The sequence below is a fragment of the Notolepis coatsorum genome (genome assembly GCF_963971535.1).
Source record: "Notolepis coatsorum genome assembly, chromosome: 18".
Taxonomy (NCBI): Eukaryota; Metazoa; Chordata; class Actinopteri; order Aulopiformes; family Paralepididae; genus Notolepis; species Notolepis coatsorum.
Window position 1 is genome coordinate 97,117,114 of NC_140182.1, and position 21,067 is coordinate 97,138,180.

At 42.2% G+C, this 21,067-nt stretch overlaps 1 protein-coding gene across 1 annotated transcript; it reads left to right on the forward strand.

Annotated features, from left to right (window-relative positions):
- Window positions 1–7,791: 7,791 nt before the first annotated feature.
- Window positions 7,792–20,241, forward strand: LOC311245164 (pyruvate kinase PKM-like). Its single transcript, XM_084334964.1, has 11 exons — window positions 7,792–7,815; window positions 9,484–9,662; window positions 9,804–9,895; window positions 13,637–13,768; window positions 13,909–14,095; window positions 14,263–14,533; window positions 14,653–14,803; window positions 15,238–15,390; window positions 16,687–16,853; window positions 19,210–19,391; window positions 19,529–20,241. Exons 2-11 carry the CDS (start codon window positions 9,512–9,514, stop codon window positions 19,633–19,635), a joined length of 1,593 nt encoding a protein of 530 aa, XP_084191090.1. The 5' UTR covers window positions 7,792–7,815; window positions 9,484–9,511; the 3' UTR covers window positions 19,636–20,241.
- Window positions 20,242–21,067: the final 826 nt, after the last annotated feature.

Here is a 21,067-nt window from a genome sequence, read left to right on the forward strand (position 1 = left end):
TACCACCCCACCGGCTTCCCTCCCGCTGACTCTGCCAATTGAGCCAGTATGACGGCCGGCCAAGCCGGAGGCAACGCTGACAGCCAGATTCGATACCAGTGTCTCTCGCGTTGGTGACGAGCGCTTAGTCCGCTGCGCCACTCAGCCGCCTCGGCCCATAACAGATTTGTGTGTCAGACCTGTTACTATCTATAACATATCGTAAAGCTAATTTGGATGTGATGACATTTTACTACTTGAAATTAATTATTTGTTGGCTCATATTTGTGTCTAAAGTTAGCAACCTCTTTCCAACCGAGGGAGTCAGAGTGTAAGAAATACTTGGCGTGTTCCCAAGATAATCATAATAAACACATATGCAGTTAATAGCAAATCAAATCAAATGTTGTTATTCTATCGCTGTTATATGGCATATTATCACAAAACCTATAAGAAGCAATCAACATGCACGTTACATATGATCACAAAATGCCATATAGAATCATTATCAGTAAGTTTCATCAACTAAACAGCAATAATTGGGAGACTTGGCCACTTGTCATTCTTAGCTTGGTTGCACTCTGTTCCCTGACTAGAAAGCAAAAGCTCTCTCCCCCGCAGTAGAGCTCTAGGGTGTAGCAAGCTATAATTTGGGCTGTTTGACCCAATGGTTATGCATATCTGAGCATAGTGGAAAATTTGTTCACAGACATTTCTATGCAAATGATCTAATGAAACATGGTTCAGAATACCTGATCAGAACAATTAACAAAGTTCTCTGAACAGATCTGAGAAGAAGCAAAAATTGGACTGAAAACACATATTATTCAAAAGGCAATAACAAACACCATACAGTATACAGTATGTCAAGAAACTTTTTTAATGGATGATCGCAAACAATGTCATACATAATTTGTCCATGAGATATTGCCACTCAGTATGCATAGTCTCTATGCCATCATTTAGGCCCTCAACCACCTGGCAGGCCACACAATGCTATTTATCATTTAGCTGTTTGTGTGTGTGCATGTGAGTGTGCATGTGTGCATGTGTGCGCCTGTATGTTCATTCAGTTGTGAGAAGTGTGACTAAGATGCGACAGATTTAGTTTCAACAGGTGATTTGGAACAGACCATGTTAAGGGCCTCAATATAATAAGTCTTTGGAGCCTGGGGGGTTATTGCACAGGGAACATTATTTAAAGTCATAGATTACATGTGCAAATTGAGCAGGTTATTGCACAGGGAATGAAGGAGTGTTTACTCCTATTGCACTTAAACCAGAGTATAAATCTACAACCTGAGGGTAGAGTCTCAAAGTGGAGTGAAGGGGGTGGTCTACACTGTCCACTTGGCCTTGTGGAGAACGTGCTGGTCAAAGATAGCCAAAAGGAGAGTCTGTGGCCTGTGGGACACCCATCACCTCACCAGCCACCTTCACTATAGAGCTCAGGTGGTTTCTATCTCTGACGTTCAGGTTACCGTACCAAGCAATCATAGAACAAGTAAGAACACATTCAATAAATTACTATCTACATTAAAAGCATTTAATTTTCTAAGGAAGTACAAACGCCACTGTCCCTTCTTATAGACTGCATCACAATTTGCATCACATTTAAGATTATTGTCAATGACTGTTCCAAGATATTTATATTGTTCTACAAAGTCAATGTTAGGACCTTTGGTGAAGGTCTGAGATGGTGGGTGATAAGATTTCCTTATACATTTACATTTACATTTAGTCATTTAGCTGACGCTTTTATCCAAAGCGACTTACATGTTCTGTACGACAAGCCTTATGAAGTCAATCCTTGGTCTTTGTGATATTTAGCTGGAGGAAGGTCTCATCACATAATTCACACAAACTCACTACCACTGCTGGCCCATGCTCAGATTCATCTTCATGGAGCGGGCTGATGATGACTGTGCCTGTCCTCCCGTTGGCTTCTACAGTCATTGGTGTAGACTAGAGAATGTAGAGCAGAGGGGACAGGACACAGCCCTGAGGAGAGCCAGTGGAAGAGGAGCTCTGTTCTGACATTCACCCTCTGAATGTCAGAACATTCAGAACACAATTTCCAACCGTTTCAAATGACTTCATGATCAGTGACATCAACCCCACTGGTCTTAAATAATTTAGATCCTCAGTGGTTCTGCTTTTTCAGGACTTCTATAGGAACCCTCCGCTGCTCCTGAGCCATTCTAAATATATAACAGAACACCTCACAGAGCTGCGTGAACAACAGTCTTCCTGTGATACAATCTGGCCCTGGACTTCAACTGTCATGTGTGTCAAATCTTAAATAAAAACCATCAAGTGCTTCAGCTAGATCTTTGTTGCTATCATAGCATAGCTTTAAGTTTCTCAGCTGCCATATGTCATAACATAATGTTCTCTTATTTTGCATTGTGCATACGTTCTGTGGATATCTCTAAGTAAATGCCATCAAGGAATGTAAGACACCAATTCTGTTTGTTATTATAAAACTAAATGTGAAATTATGTAAATCTTGTTGATACATAATGTAATGTATCAACAAGCTTAATAAAATAACCAATACTGTCATTAGCAGTCATGTAAAAAGACTTCAGTTTCATTCTAAAGCCTTCTCACTATTTAGTATTTTAAAATGTTTTACCTCAGGAGGTGAAGAAACTTTTTGTTCAAACAAATGGATCACTCTCCATTTGATTCTCACAGTAACTATAAAAAGCTGATCTATGTACATCCTTTAAAAAAAAGCAGAGATCCTTATTTCTTAATGTCAATGTAGCAGGGTGGATTATCCCTGCTTCGTGGGAACGGGTGTGCACAGCCACTGGGTAGCGAGACACAGTAGATCTCTGTCTGACTGCACCTCCGTCTTTGGGTCTGGAGCATCAACTGGAGGCTGGCAGTGAGGGTGGATGGGGCCCGGGTTTTCCAACCTGGTCTGGTACTCTGGTCTTCCTCTCCCTTCCAGGGCGGTCAGCAGTACTCCCCAACTCGCTCTCACTTCCCCCAATTACTCCTTTAACCCTCCCACACCCAGTGACTGAATGGTAAATAAATAACTTGGTTCCCCCCGCAAGCAGTACCCTCCCTCAGTGACACTAGAAACCTTACAGTAAGAAGGGAAAGGTTGAATAGGAAGGGGTTAATTGCATGAACGTTACCCACACCAAAATGATTACTACTGGGCACAGGAATGGACACGCACACAGAACCCCATCTAATGCTTTATATTAATTTGTACTGTTCAGTTACAAAGATTTAATAGGAATGGTCAAATAGAATGAAGTCCTACTATTACTCAGTTTGTAACTCAATACCTTATAGACACTTATATTATACACCCACCTCTGGGTCAGTACCAGGGATAATATTCTTCAATGTGCTTGACTCATCACCCACGTCTGGGTTAGTACCATGGATAATACCTCTCTCAGGCTTTAATTATATGGTAGGAATAATACCTCTCTAAGGCTTTACTTATGAGATCACAGGTCTGTAACCTCCCCACAGGGAAAGGGTTAATTAGATGGGAAATTATTATTAAAGAACCAACACGTTATCACACTCAAAGGAAATCAAAAAGGTGGGCCCACTTTACCAAAACAAGAGTCCTATACTAATGCCGGCATATAATATTTATGGGGTACCCCTATGAACTGTAGTTAGCAACGTTAGCTTCACCCGTAGGCCGCATCACACTGTGTACTGTGCAATAAGATCCGGAGCACTGACGCTCTAATGTACTCAACCAAGATGGCGTCCTCGCCGCGCCACCACTGTCCGGGTAGCAAGATGGCGTCGAACGCTCTCGTCACGGGCGCTAGCAAGCGGGGCTGGAGCAGAGGAAGCAGTAGCGGGCTGAGAGCGTGTGCTGGGTGATGGCGACCTCTGCTGGACGGGAAGAACTCCCGTGCTGGGCTGAAGACAGCCGGGGCAGAGCAGACGTCGAACGCCGGCGAAGACTGGTTGTTGAAGGCCGGTGCTGGGTAGACGCGCAGCAATACTCTAGCCCTACCTTTACTGAAGCTACTCTTTGGGTCCCAAACAGCCCTCCTGCTAGCCGCAATATATAATGACGCAGGGTGTCTCTAAACACCGGTCCTCTTCAAGCCACGCTGGCGGGGCACCTCACTAGAGGGAATATCGTTAACATAAGCCACACTTGGCTATACCGCATTTCTTCTAGGATAACTCGTTGTATCACTAGGGTTATAGAAAAAGAAAGCAATACGCTTGGACCAGCACTCACAGATTTTGGTATATTTAATGGCAGCCTGAAACAAACATGTTTCGGAACGATTATGTTCCTTCCTCAGTGTTGATGGCTAGCCTAGGGTTATTCATTGTTATTCACTAGGGTTATTCATTGGGGAAACATGCAACACGCTACTACGTTTACTTTTCTAGGATAACCCGTAATATACTCAAGTTCAATACGTTCACCCGTGTGGTCCACTACGGGGCTCTGTCTAGACACGACCGATCACATCCAAGTCCAATGTCGAAGAGGCTGGTTCCTCCCACTTCCGTCTCAGTTGACTTGCTTCCTTCCCCGTCTCTCTCGTACGCTCCGCCTGCCACCGCTGCCCCCTGCTGGTACCGCCAACTAGCCCCACAGAAGAAGCACTGGGTGGAAGAATATGATCCAGTGTTACTGTTTATAATCCATATTCCAGCCGGTAGGAGAAGGAGAAACCCGCGTCATTGTTCGAGGGAATATCAATGGAAACTAGTTACTATGTCTTGGTGCACCACGGGGAGACAAAAGGCAAGTCAGCACTTCTGAATAATAGCCATATCTTCAGGGTGCTACATCAACATCAAGTTACCTTAAACTGTTTCTTTGGTATACGCTCTCCCACTACTAAAATGGATACTATTCAAAGATTAGCAAGACCATTACTATCCATGACATGATTTGAAATTAAATATGAGTCCATTTAGTAGTCATTCTGTAAATTACGGGGGGGGGGGGGGTACCCTACTGTTTGCCAATAGACAACTTTATTGGCAGAAAGGCGTCCTACTGCTAGCATAAAGTTATCTTGCAGGCTCATCTTCACTGGCACCAGTCAAGTGACAGGTGCAGCCAAGCTGTTATGTTCAATTGAAACTTTAATACGGACTCATGGTCCAGATAAAAAAAAAAAACATACACAACCTATATAAAATTACACACAACAGGCAAAAATAACATCACTTAAAATACACATCAATGTCCCACAAATAGACAGCTGTGCCAATGTCTCCACATAGAGTGGTAACGTGTGGCACTGAACCTAATGTCCATTAAAACCAGAATGAGTCATTTATCTGACAGATAAATGTATACATTTAGATTTACAATAGATTTCTTAAAACAGCTTGGAAGGTATTGACACGTGCAGCCACAAACATTTCACTTGCACTACACCATCTAGGTCTTTGAAGTAATATTCTCATGGCATCATTATAAGCTACTTGAAGTCTCCGCAAACTTGCTTTTTTATAGCTTGACTACAAATGTGCAGTATAAAGTGGTGTACAATATGCTCTGAACAGAGACACATTCACTCCATCTGTGTACACATACTAAGCTTGTGTGTTTTTTTTACTTCTAATTTTACTATGTTTTTATTTCATACTTATCTTGTCTTGCACAGTCTCTGGAGCGCAACAGTAAGAAGCATTTTGTACAAAAGTATTCTGTACTTCTGTATGACAACTATTAAAGAAACTTGAAACTTGAACTTGAACTTGAGAGTGTTCGCTTGTGCATACATCCTGCGGCATTGCCTGTATCATCATCATCATCATCATCATCATCATCTGTCATTTGTTCTGTAATAAAATGTCCAAGATATATTTAACCTTTTCACAGACCCCAAGATTATTTTCAGACAATTTGAAGTCAGGAGATTTTAGACATTTGTCCTCTTTGGATCTACAGATTAAAACAGCACGATTACTGATATTGTATTTGATATCATGTTCAACCCCATACACAGAACATAGTAAGAAGCTGCTGGAGACCAGCGCTACTCGGACTAAATACCACAAGATCATCTGCATACATAATATGGTTCACTAAAGTATCACCAATCACGGCACTCCGTTGCTCGGACAGACCATTGACATATAGATTAAAAAGAACCAGGGACAAAATGCCCCCTTGTCTGAGCCCATTGCTAACCCCAAATGGGGCCGAGACACTATTGCTCCATTTTACATGCAGTCTGGTGGGAATAAACCAATAAGCCAGAATTCTCACAATGTATCCAGGCACCCCTCTTTGACTCAATTTGACAAACAACCTTCTGTGGTTAACACGATCAAAGGCTTTATCAATAAAACACATAAGAACTGATTAATTTTTACTTCTGTATTTGTTTGCAATTTCCTTTCATTAAGGCATACACACAGGTCAGTGCCATGCTTAGCTTTAAAAACAAACAGGTTATCTGTGGAGTTGATAAATGAATTGATTCTATCCAGCAGAATTATTTCTAGTAATTTTTACAGTATGCTGCATGGCTAAAGCTATATGTGCCTATATAGGCTATATTTGACTGGGACTAACAAAACAGACAGTCTGGCAGCAAGCCATGGGTCATAAAACCAGTAGCAAGGAGGAGCTGTCCTCAAACATGGTGGCAGATACAGCGACTATGCCAAATTACATAAAAGCATGTAAAGTTTCCTCCCCCTCGAATGTATATATTTTCTGTTAGGATCTATGTTAAACAGTATACTGTGTATATCTTGTATGTCATAAATGTAACAGTATACTGTATATCTGTATGTCATGACGATATATATCTGTAAGACTGTATATGATCAATATGATGAATTGAAAATGGGGGACCCTGATGTAAACAAGACGAAAGTCTTTCTCTGGTCTGCATCCCCTTAACAATGGTATGTATTGAGCTGTACTGTACCCATTCTGCAATCTGTTAATACACTTTTCAATCAATCAATCAATCTGTATTGTGTATGTCTTAATGTCATTATGAATTGAAAATGGGGGACCCTGGTGTAAACAAGACGAAAGTATTGATCTGATCTGCATCCCCTTAATAACAATTGTGTGCATTGAGCCGTACTGTATTGTACCCATTCTGTAATCTGTTAATAAAATGTTCAATCAATCAATCAAACTGCGTCTTCCAGGACCGCGTGTAAACTGCTGACTCATGGATATCAGTCTATTGGGCACTATTTGCTCCTGTAAACTGACCCTGGCGGATTCAGCCAAAATAAAGCTGATTGAGTGTGTTGCGACTTTGAATATGTTTGATTATTGCTTCGTCGAGCTGTCCAATTGCATGAACATTTATATATTTCACGCAATTTCTTTTACCTGCAACTAGTTAGGCGAAAGTTTCACGTGTAAAAAAAAAAACTAAAGATGGTTTTGTGAAACTGGATCTGAGTAAAGCCATGTCCCAGTGCCATACATGACTGCAACATGTTTCTCCGAATCTATGTTAAATATCAACTTTCATGCCCCGGGCTCAAGTTTAAGTATCATAGGACAGCCCCGTGATTGGCCAACGACACAGCCGTGGAACACTTGCCTTTGTGCTGTATCCTTCCGCCATGTTTAACATATTTCGGTGTTTTGCATTGAAATGTATGTTTTCTTACCATGCTACATCCCACATATACACAAATTATGAAGAATTTGTATATGATTTCCTGCGCAAATGGCAAATATATCTACGTTACTCACCCGCCCTAACCTCTCTCGCCTCTCGGATGGATACCTGACGCTCACCATGGAAAGTAGTCCCGGCCAATTAGGGGATTAATTTCGCCGGTGAACAGCCAGTCAAGCAGTCGATTCAGTTCCCTCGGTAGGTGAGTAACGTCGTTTCTGCAACAAGTGGCTTGTATGTTAGCTTTTGATGAAGGAATCACACATGTCTTAAAGTTTGCAATAATATATGAGGCCTATGCAAACTGAATTGTTATTTCGACTATTTAATTTCTAGTTTACAACAAATATTATTATGCTATATCTTTTTATTTAGTTTTTGTATTTTTTATTAAATGTAGGCTATTTCATTATTCCCAGTCAAATGGAATTGATAATAATAGTCTTGAGAAGGCATCTTAAATAGCTCCTGCAAGTTGTTATAGGAAAATTGTCTTTAATTTCTACAGCCGTTTATGTAGAGATAAATTGTTCTCCTGTAATGTAGTTAATATATAGTCTAATAACATTAACTATCATGACATATACAATGATGCATACTCTTCTATTTTGATGGCATAACTGTTTATATTTGTGTGCTTATCAATCGGCTACTGAATTCACAAACCTATGTGCAGTCTTTTCTCTGTAGGTTATCAAGATTTTCTTTCATATCATTCATGAATAGCCTACAATGACTATTCACTTATTCACTTATTCATTATTTGGGTTTTGTCAGAGTGTGATGCTGTGAAACACTGTTCCCTCCTACTGTATATCACCAAGCTGTGTGCTGTTGCTAATCCTTTACTGGCATTATAATGGCAAACAGTGTCCAAAAATACTTTCACATAGCCCTGTTCTTTATAGTTGCCAATGGTGTCATAGTACAGTCATGTCTCTGTAACTTGAGTGCCATAATGTATGTTATGCTAAATCGAGTCACAAGGAATGCACGTTTGTCGTGCATGACATTATCTTGTCTCCTGAACCCTTCGGATATCTTCGTATTGTATTATGTGTAGTTTGGCCCCTCACAGCGCCAAGCTTCATAGCCAGCTGCAAACATTTACGTAAATATGATTTTCAGAAGCCTCCTTGAGCTATAGAGTGATTCTCTCTTTGTATGGCATTCACCTCCTATCTCCTGTCAAAAGTGACCTGGTCCTCTTGCTCTGCATAGATTCCCATTGGAATGTGGGAGTGTGCCTGTGTGCAGTCACGCAGGCACACATGTTGTCTTTGTTGCTCATTGCACAGGCTGTTTCACCAGAGAGCACAGCTTCCCTCTCAGACTGGTAGAGGCTTCAAATTCATTGTGCCTTACATGGAGTGGTTGCATTGAACTTAAGCACTTTGAACTGCAACCTCTGTATGAAAAGTTCTATACAAATAAAGTTATTATTATTATTATTATTATTATTATTATTATTATTATTGTATTACAAGCAAATTAAGCAAAGGTTGAGCCAGTGAGAGAATAGATGCCCTTTCAATATTCATTCATTATCAGATTGATTTTTCTTTACTCAAAATGTTTGCCTTCACATAATTTCCCATTGCTATAGTATTGTTTAGATTAGTTTCTATGACCACAGTATTGGGTGTAATTTGTTGATAGCATGTCAATGCAGTACTGAGACAAAAGGCCTTCATTGTCACCATTAAACCACGACACGCCTTTGTCATCTAGTGTTTGTCACATGCAACAAAATGGGACAACAATGCTGCGGAGATATCAGGAGTGTCAGGGGCTGGAGATGTGTTGGTCAATCGGATGTCAAGCACCTGTATCCTCACAGGGCCCCTTCTCTCTCTCTCCATCTTCCCAGGACTTTCTCTCCAGACACAGATCCAGTCATGTCGAAGTCCAAGGATGTGGGCTCTGCCTTCATTCAGACCCAGCAGCTTCATGCTGCCATGGCTGACACCCACCTGGAGCACCTGTGCCTCTTGGACATTGACTCTGCACCCGCTGTGTCTCGCAACACTGGCATCATCTGCACTATCGGTCAGAAAACATTTCCCCGTCCCATTCCTTCACTCACTCACTCACTGCCTGACTCGTACTACATTCAAAAATAATTATGATTAGGTATATACCTTTGTCATGTATCCCTCCTACAAGCGTGATTTGTCCACCTGTCTATAGGGCCCGTCTCCCGTTCTGTGGATGTGGCCAAGGAGATGATCAAGTCCGGCATGAACATCGCAAGAATGAACTTCTCTCACGGCACACATGAGGTCAGTACGGGTGCAGTGCACCTGTTCGCCTCAGAACAGCTCATTCATTCGCTCATTCCTTCATTCCTTCATTAATTCATTCATTCATGCATTCATTCCTTCATTCATTTGTCCATTAATGACACTGACATTATACTTGACCATGGCTGTGAGTGGCTGTAACCTGGTCTGTGAACTTGCACTTCAGAGCCTCCAGTGTCTTAGCTGGAAGTTTGGATCACAGCCAAAGTCTGGACCTTAGCTCACTGACCCCTCCCCTTTAAAAGTCATTACATTTTCCCCTTGGCCAGAGAGGTGTTTGATATTTCAGTCATTGCCCTTCATAGGTTATGGAATAGAAAGCCCTGCCCTTCATGATATCTCCTACGTCCCTCAGCTGCCAGATTGGCTTTTGCATTTGGCCATTCATATTTGTAAGTGCTCGTTCAGCTCAATTAAATGGGAGTTGTTTTACTATAGTTACAGTTTCTAGGCTGATAGTGCTGCTGGAAAGATGTCTTCTAAGCTTTGACAATTCGCAGCATTTAGATAAAAAAAATGCTGTGACACAAAAAAACAAACAAATCCTATAAAATAAAGGATAACACAATCACACAAAATGTATATACAATTTGCAGTGAGAAGAGCAGAAGAAATGTGTGACCTATGTCGTTGACGTGGCAGCTGTCATTATAGCTAAAAATAACTCCTGAGAGGGTGTTTGTCTCTCAACAGCAGTATGATAGAAGGGTTACAGTGGAACCAGCAGCAGTATGATAGAAGGGTTATAGTGGAACCAGCAGCAGTATGATAGAAGGGTTATAGTGGAACCAGCAGCAGTATGATAGAAGGGTTACAGTGGAACCAGCAGCAGTATGATGGAAGGGTTACAGTGGAACCAGCAGCAGTATGATAGAAGGGTTAGAGTGGAACCAGCAGCAGTATGATGGAAGGGTTACAGTGGAACCAGCAGCAGTATGATGGAAGGGTTACAGTGGAACCAGCAGCAGTATGATGGAAGGGTTACAGTGGAACCAGCAGCAGTATGATAGAAGGGTTAGAGTGGAACCAGCAGCAGTATGATAGAAGGGTTACAGTGGAACCAGCAGCAGTATGATGGAAGGGTTACAGTGGAACCAGCAGCAGTATGATGGAAGGGTTAGAGTGGAACCAGCAGCAGTATGATGGAAGGGTTAGAGTGGAACCAGCAGCAGTATGATAGAAGGGTTACAGTGGAACCAGCAGCAGTATGATGGAAGGGTTACAGTGGAACCAGCAGCAGTATGATAGAAGGGTTAGAGTGGAACCAGCAGCAGTATGATGGAAGGGTTACAGTGGAACCAGCAGCAGTATGATAGAAGGGTTAGAGTGGAACCAGCAGCAGTATGATGGAAGGGTTACAGTGGAACCAGCAGCAGTATGATAGAAGGGTTATAGTGGAACCAGCAGCAGTATGATAGAAGGGTTATAGTGGAACCAGCAGCAGTATGATGGAAGGGTTAGAGTGGAACCAGCAGCAGTATGATGGAAGGGTTAGAGTGGAACCAGCAGCAGTATGATGGAAGGGTTACAGTGGAACCAGCAGCAGTATGATAGAAGGGTTAGAGTGGAACCAGCAGCAGTATGATGGAAGGGTTACAGTGGAACCAGCAGCAGTATGATAGAAGGGTTATAGTGGAACCAGCAGCAGTATGATGGAAGGGTTAGAGTGGAACCAGCAGCAGTATGATGGAAGGGTTAGAGTGGAACCAGCAGCAGTATGATGGAAGGGTTACAGTGGAACCAGCAGCAGTATGATGGAAGGGTTAGAGTGGAACCAGCAGGGGAGGGCAGGGCATTTGTATCCAAAGACAGTACTTAAAAGGAACACACTGGGCGTGATGAATTGTTGTTGCACTACCCTATTTCAGCATGTTACAAATCACTGCCACGGTAGATAGAAAGTCATCGCTATACTGTGTCTGCTGGGGGATGTAGAAAAACACAACAACAAGAACCCTGTTCCCTGGCGTACAATCTCGCACATTGATTGATTGAAAAGTTTATTAACAGATTGCAGAATGGGTACAGTACAGCTCAATACATACAATTGTTAAGGGGATGCAGACCAGAGAAAGACTTTCGTCTTGTTTACATCAGGGTCCCCCATTTTCAATTCATCATAACATATACGACACACACAACATACAGATAGACAGTACTGCTACATCTAGTAGGGGTTGGGTGGGGGACACTGTACACTGTACATTGGAATACTGACAAAGCCATACTTGGTAATTTACTGTACAACTGGGTTAGGACATTTGTAGGGGCCAGTTTCGAATTGCAGTCTCCCTTAGGTGTTCTTTGAGAGTGTTTTTGAAAGTGGGTAGTGATTCACATTCCTTTACAGCTTTGGGTAGGGCGTTCCACATTGATGTGGCATAATTGCGAAACGTGTTTAGTCCCTTGTTTGAGCCGAATCTGGGTTTAACATGATTTGTGGAGCTCCCTCTTGACATTCGAATTTTGAGAACTGAACAGTCACGGCGGGCACTGGCCATTGAACGCCATTAAAAAAAAAACATTCCAAAACAACACAGATCTGAAAGGGTTACCGGTCCGATTAGACTTGTACTTTGTCGTTCTGCTTCTTCACATGTTGCATGTAAGTGAATGCATATAAATGACATCCATGTAAGCCAAGATGGAACACATGTAGGCCATGTATTTATAGCATGTTCAGACTGAACCAGGAATGCGAGGGCAGTCACATAATCTGTAGGTCAAACTTGATACAACTAATATATTTAACGCCTCACAAGGGCCAACCATGGTTTGTAGTTTCCTAGGCAAGACTTATAATATTACAATATTACACTGTTATGTAATGTAACTAGTGCAGTGCTTTACAAAAGTGAGTGACCAAGCATGCCAGGTGGCCATTGTGACTACTTACATTTTTCTCATAAGAGTTTGACTCATGAGAAATGATTATCCGATATTATTTGTGATATTCAAGTATTCTGTGTAAGGGTTAGCATTAGCACAAGTAAACACCTTATTCCGTTGCATTTTGTGGTCTATCTATGTGAGCTCTGTGTCAATGGTAATACTCGTAATATTCTGTTTGCTCATATGAGCGTTCCCACTTGTCCTGGAAAACCTTGCAAATCTGGAAATTCTGACTAGATTTCCAGTCATGGAAACCCTGGAACATTTACTAAAATTACCAAATGTCTGTTTTCTTGGAAATGTTAAATTACATTTTTGTTCCTTAGATCACCTATGTAAACCTAGGTGTGTATTTTGTTTGAAACTCAACTGTTGGTAGGATTATAGCAGTGCTGCCCAATTTGGGTCCAGTTATTTGTTTTGGCCACCATGGCATTTGACAAGCTCATACTTATTCTCCTTATTTTTAAAGTGCTGTACAATTGTAACCGAAAGGACTACAAAACGTTTGTGCAGCTAATCATAATCTGCACATATGGGTGTAGCAGTCACCTGGAATGAACGTGAGACACTCATGAACCCTACATTGTTAAAAAGGGCTGAATAAAACTGGGGTTAAATGTGTCAATACTAGGCCTACCGGTAAATTATATGACTGTTTGTGAGCAAGTACTGTCCTGGATTGTCAAGAAAAACTCCTGGAAATGTCCTGGAAAATGATTTATCAAAAAGTGGGAATGGATTGTATCGGCTTGTCTAACAATATGCTCACCATTCATGCTGGGTGTATTTTATATGGTAATGATTTTTATAATCCCCACCATACAGTACCATGCTGAGACCATCAAGAATGTCCGTGAGGCTACCGAGAGCTTTGTTGCTGGCACTGTTGAGTACAGACCAGTGGCCATCGCTCTGGACACCAAGGGACCAGAAATCAGGACTGGACTGATCAAGGGCGTAAGTACTCTCCAGAGACGGCCTCAAATGGCCTCTCCTCCCAAACATTTTGTTCTTTCTGTAGTATCTTGACAGAACTGTGATGATTGATTGATTGATTGATGTTTGGTGTTCATGAGCTCCCTTGTGGTCTCCTATAGAGTGGCACTGCTGAGGTTGAGCTGAAGAAGGGTGACACTATCAAACTCACATTGGACGACCAGTTCAAGGACAACTGTGATGAGAAACACCTGTGGGTCGACTACAAAAACATTACCAAGGTGTTGCAGGTCGGACAGCACGTCTTCATTGATGATGGTCTTATGTCTCTGAAGGTTCAGGAAGTTGGTGAGTAAACGTACATTCCGCTTTTACTGCCCGTCTATCTGTCCATGCAGATCTTCCCTTCAAATGTTAATAGCAGGAACTGCACAAGTAGTAACACTCTGTGCAAAAGTAGATTGTCTATCTTATCTATCTTCTCTGTTCGCTACTAAACTCCTGTGTTTCCTCAGGAAGTGACTTCCTGCTGTGCGAAATTGAGAACGGCGGCACACTGGGCAGCAAGAAGGGTATAAACCTGCCCGGAGCCGCTGTGGACCTCCCCGCGTTGTCCGAGAAGGACCTTGAGGACCTGGCGTTCGGTGTGGAGCAGGGTGTCGACATGGTCTTCGCCTCCTTCATCCGTAAGGCTGCTGACGTGCACGCTGTCAGGAAGGCACTTGGCGACAAGGGCAAGGACATCAAGATCATCAGCAAACTGGAGAACCACGAGGGTGTGCGCAGGTGGGTGATGCACCGTAGCCTTCTGAAGGTCCTACTGGTTCATCAGATTGAATAGCTGTGCTGTGGGTAAATCCTATGCAGAATCATTCCATTAATCATTTGACATAACGCCTCCATAGATTCGACGAGATTCTGGAGGCTAGTGACGGCATCATGGTTGCCCGTGGCGACCTGGGCATTGAGATCCCCACAGAGAAGGTGTTCCTCGCTCAGAAGATGATGACCGGACGTTGCAACAGGATTGGCAAGCCCATCACCTGTGCCACTCAGGTCAGTGACATCATCCGAAGAAGAGGGATCTTTGAAGGGGAAAACTTGGATGACAGTTGCACTACTTTTTTTTTTTTTTTTTTTTTTTTATTATTATTGCAAAACAAAATTATTAAAAGTCAGTACTCAACACACAATGCATAATGAAACTAACAATTAAGATGGCTAAAATGACATGCAAGCACAGAAACAGAAAGCAAAAAAATATATAATAATATTTTACCGTATACAGTGTATATCCAACGAAATTACCAATTATACCAATGTCTTATACAGGATATACCCCTAATACCTATTATCTAAAACCCTACACACATATGCTTATGCTCCAGTTGCACTACCTATACATTTATGTGACAGAATGTGAATTCTATTATCCCTAATTGTCTCCCACAGTAAATTACATAGTAGCATTTCTTGCCCATTTCTACCAGATGCTGGAGAGCATGATCAAGAAGCCCCGCCCCACTCGCGCCGAGGCCAGCGACGTTGCCAATGCTGTTCTGGATGGCAATGACTGCATCATGCTGAGCGGTGAGACCGCCAAGGGAGAATACCCCTTGGAGGCTGTCCGCACACAACACAAGGTGAGAGCGCCCCCCGCTGGTCCCTGTGTCTCAGTGTTCATTAAAAGTTTTCAGTCATTGTCAAAGTGCTTGTGTGATTGATGAATACACTCAACAATAACAATAAACTGCAGACCTAGACTAGACATGGTAAGGAACACCATGGTGCAAAATATTCATCATGCATATATGTTTTAAAGGGATGCTTGTACATTTCAAATTTTAAGTTGGTTATTTTTTCTCACAGACACTGTTTAATTTCAGGTGTTTTCCTAAAGTAGCATGCTAGCATTATAAGCGTTCGTCATTTCAACTACAGGGCACTGTGCCGTGTCCCATGGTTGTAGTGAGGAGTGTGCAACAATGTGCCATTTTAGGGAAACAACTGAATGGACAAATGTAGACTAGTTTCTCACACTGTGGCAAGTGTCTGTCTGGTGAGGAAGAATGACTAAACTAAAATATTAAATGTCAAGTATCCCTTTCAGCAAGAGTTGCTAATTGAATGGTGTGACCTATATTTTGTAGCATATAGTATGGTAGCTTCCATGTTGTATGCTCAGCATATGTTTGGGTTTCAGCTAGAGTTTTACTAACTGCTTGTACTTTATATGCATAACTTGCTTTGTGCACCCCTGTCTCTCCCTTCCCTCCTGTCCATCTACGACCAAACCTGCCATCTGTCCCTTTCTCTTGCTTTTTATGCTGTCAGCTGTGTGATCATATTGCTCAGTCAGCATGTGTCTTGAGGATCTGCACCACACCACAACAGTTCCTGGACAACATGGCCGTCGCTATTGTCTAGCTTCAGGTCTCAGTGTTCTCTCGGTGTGTTCTCTCAGGTATGCAGACCTCCTGCACTTAGTGGAGATCCCCTTAGTTTTCTCTTAACCTTTGCATTCGTCGGCCACTTTTGTTGTTTAAGTTTGTAGGGATGTCCCGATTAATTTATTTTTGCCCCTGATCCCGATTTTGGAGTCATTTGGAGTCATTTGATATTGAGTATCTGCCGATAGAGTCTGATATTTGTATTTTCCTACATAATACACGGTGCACACTTCAAGTATATTAAAGTTAATAAAAAAACAATCCAATCTAGGTAAGTTATGCTTGGTAATTGAATAGCTCTGCTTAAAGAATTAAATAGTTTCCATAGTAAAGAATCTATTTAGCCAATAAGGATCAATTAAAATATGCCGATTCTGATCAGGACATCCCTAGTTTGTGCTATTTTGGCCAAGACAGAAGTGACTAACGTCTACACGTGTGATGAACTGCATGTACGGATGAAGCCTGACATGCTCTCGCTCTCTCTAGATTGCTCGTGAGGCTGAGGCAGCCATGTTCCACAGGCAGATGTTTGAGGAGCTGCGTCGCACCTCTCACCTGACCCGTGACCCCACCGAGTCCGTTGCTATTGGTGCCGTCGAGGCCTCCTTCAAGTGCTGCGCCAGTGCCATCATCGTGCTCACCAAGTCTGGCAGGTACGTTATGCACAGAGGACGTTTGATTGATAACTTTATTAACAGATTGCAGAATGGGTACAATACAGTATGGCTCAATACAAACAACTGCTAAGAGGATGAAGACCAGAAAAAGACTTTCGTCTTGTTTACATAAGGGTCCTCTATTTTCAATTCATCAGGATATTTATGACATACAAGACATACAAATATACGGTACTGTGTAAGAAAAAGAGATCATAAAAAATATACATCCGAAGGGGAAGAAACTGTACATTGGAGGGGGTTGAGTGGGGGGCGGATTTTGACATTTACAGAGGCCAGTTACTAATTGCAGCCACCCGTAGGTGCTCTTTGAGAGCGGTTTTGAAGGAGGGTCGGGATTCACATTATTTTACGGCTGTGGGTAGGGCGTTCCACATTATTGTGGCATAATTGCGAAACGTGTTTAGTCCCTAGTTTGAGCCGAATCTGGGTTGAACGTGATTTGTGGAACTCCCTCTGGTGTTGTGGTCATGGACTTCACTGACCTTTAGGAAGTATTTCGACTGGTATAGCTTCTGTAAAGCCAGTCCTGCTCATTCGAAAGCTCTGATCCATAGCGTCGTCAAGTTGCTGAAACACAACACTGACTTTGAGTGAAGAAGCTAGCCAATGTCACATAATGTGTCATACATGGATGTTATAGATAAAAAAAAAAAAAAACTGGTAGCTTAAATCAAGCAATCTAAGTTCATAGCCGTGGTACAATAACCATATACCGGGGCTATGACGTCTAATTCCTTTCAGTCTAATCACTCCATGTCTGAAAACGTGCTATCCTGATGAGTAGCAGCTGCTAACTTAGCATTAGCTGTCTCGTAGGTTTGTCTGTAGCTGTGTTACGTTAGCGTTAGCTGTCTCGTAGGTTTGTCTGTATCTGTGTTACGTTAGCTGTCTCGTAGGTTTGTCTGTAGCTGTGTTACATTAGCGTTAGCTAAACAGTTAATGATGGGCCATTGACTGCTTGGCCTGAATGCGCTCTGAACAGCTCAGACTCTATAGTATTTTATTAAGAGCTTCTAATCAGACTGGCAATACGACATCCACTTTTCACAATGGCACCAACGCTCAATGGTGGTCATGCATGCTTGACTTAACAGTAACAACATACAATAAAACACTATGTTCACCGACCATTTTCATACAGGCCAAATACAATTAGGGCTGCAACAACTAAAGTAGCATCTATTTTTTGTAATCAATTAGTTGAGTCTATGTTATGCTGCACCTCCATGGCCTGTTGTTGAAGCCTTTGATGTGTAGCAACCTGTTACAAACACTTAGTTTTTATTATTTAAACCATCTCCTTTCAAAGACTAAACAGATTTTAGTTTAAAAAGAAATTATGTAGTTTTTTGCACTCTTGATGTGTAGCATAGCCTACATTTATGTTTGCTTTTTGTTTTATAACAGTCAATTTGCAAGTTGTTTGAAAGAGCAGAAATAACGGGGCGGTTTATGATTGGTTGATTGATCGTTTCAGTACTCAAAAGATTATAATCGACTATAAAAACATTAGTCATTAGTTGCAGCCCTGAATAAAATTGCGGTCAATAGGAAGGAAGTAGGCGAGGGAGAAATCCAAAGTACCCTGATGTGCCAGTAAGATGAATGCCATGTTAACAGCTGCTACTCCTAACATTGTCATAAGAATAGCATCCCTGCTGTACCCGGCTGTCACTGTTCCTCTCTCGCTAGTGGGGCTAAGAATAAGATAGTGTGTACATTGTACAGCAACCGCCTCCTACGTGCAGGCAGCCACGAGGCCCTATTCCCTTGTATAGATTATCTATTGAATTATTCATAAACTTTAAATTGGGGTGTGTCTATAACTTTCATATTTCCATACAATTGGCTCACTTTCTGCCGAGCTATATGGTGATTATATCGCAGCTAAAGAGGTTGTGAACAAGGCCCCCCTTAGCTGTGATATAATTATATACCATGGGCTGTCATGAGCTATTGCTTAAAAATGTGTGATCTCATCTCTCCGTCCTATCCACCCCTAACACCTTTTAACAAGACCTCATTGCTCATGTCGGGTCTGCCAAATGTCTTTACACTGATAATCTGTAACCTTTTTTTAGTTCTGAACCCTGACATTTCTGCGGTTAATTAACAGCTATTCATCTCTGTAGATCAGAGGGTTCACCCCCTGAGTAGGCTACATTAAACATAATCCAGTACATTTATCGACTTTCATGAATGTACCATATTTTGAGGGTTATGGTAAATGGGGTTTGCATTCATTTTCAATAAACATCTTCCTCAAATGTAAATCTCCTCGAGGGCTTTATACAACATGGGTAGTGTAACTTGCACTTGTTGTCTGCAGGTCCGCTCACATGCTGTCCAGGTACAGGCCCCGTGCCCCCATCATTGCCGTGACCCGCTGCGGCCAGACCGCCCGCCAGGCCCACCTGTACCGCGGTATCTACCCTGTGCTCTACACCAAGCCTGCCAACGATGTCTGGGCAGAGGATGTTGACCTGCGTGTGAACTTTGCCATGGAAGTTGGTGAGTGACCCATCCATTATCTTCCCTGTTTAGATAGATACTTTAGCCATGAACAAGGGTAAAACTATGCTATTCATAGCTACGACTGTTTTGTTTGGATATGATCATTTACACCATTCTCTATCTCATGTCCACAGGCAAGCACCACAAGTTCTTCAAGTCCGGCGATGTGGTCATCATTGTGACCGGCTGGCGCCCAGGCTCCGGCTACACCAACACCATGCGTGTTGTGCTTGTGCCTTGAATGCCATCAAAGTGACATTTAGCAACACTCTTTTATGTAAAGCCCCCCCCCCCCCCCCCCACCTTCATCCCCCCCCCCCATCCAAAGGGCATGTGTCATCTCTGCCCCAAGACTTTCTGAATGCCAAATAAGTAACCAACTAAAAGAAAACAGTGGTCCACTTCTCCAGAAGTCTTTTTAAAGGTGCTATCCATAAGTATAGCATCTCTCTACACTCTTTGATTCCTATTGCCTAGGTGTGTCATCTACTGTCCCAATTCATCCTGCCAGTGGCTTCACTCCTCTGAAAATCTCTTTTCAATGCCAACTCTTCTGTCATGTATTTGTGCCTAACGATGGGTTCGTGCAGCGAAGAATAAGGATTTGAAACGTTTCTATGGTCGTTTATAAAGGGGGTCAGATGATAAGACGTCTACATGCCAGGACCGCCTGTCTGTTCTTATTCGTTCATTTGGAGTGTGAATACTACTTGAGTATTTAGTCATGTTTCTTTCTCTCCTTGTGGCTGGTAGGACTCGACTGACATGTATTAGACAGTGTTAATTGTGCCCATCTGGAATGTGAAGTTATCTAGCGTGATTGGGTTTCCATCCATTAAAATGAACACCTGGATCCATTGTTTTTCTTTTCTTTATCCAAAGTAACTTTATGAGAACCAATATTTAACTTCTTAGGATTTCCCACATCCATAATATCGGTCTGCCAACTTAATCTTTCAATACTAAAGGTCTTACATGCTTATAGTGGCCCGTACACTAGACTAGTAATTCTTATACTTGTGTCAAGGACCCCAAAGGAGATTTAGTTCCATAACTGTACTGTAGGTGGGCAGATGATGGTGAGGAGAGTGAATACAAATGATTAGCTATTTACGAAGGGTATAGTCTGCAAATTCTCCTTTTTAAATTCAACATGCATACGGTAAAAAGTGCAAGATATATCCAGCCGTTACCCTCCTGCCTGGCCACTCCTTTGCAGCCCGGCAGTGGTGGTTAAGTAGTACACAAATCCTTCAAGTAACAGACTATTACGCACCCCAGTAAGGGGACGCAACACAAGGCCACAGACAGGGTAGGTGAGGGTGCAGTGACACAACCACAGAAACAATTAGCAAAATAATAGTTTATTTTACAATCAAAAACAGCAACACTGAGATCAAGGAGGACTACCTAGTGGCACCAAATAAAATACACAAAAAGGAAATGAAATCCCACCCTCCCCTTTACAGGCGCTGAACGCCCAAAAGTACAGGTGGTGGTGCTCACTCTAAAGCTGGTGTCTTTAAGGTCACCTACGTGATGCAAAATGTAGACCCATGGTATCTTCCTGTCCTCAATGTCCCTGTGTGCGAAACAAAAGATGAATACACAAGAAAGAATCACCATAGGCTGGGTGACACAAGGGAAACAAATATACAAAGGGTTAATACAGA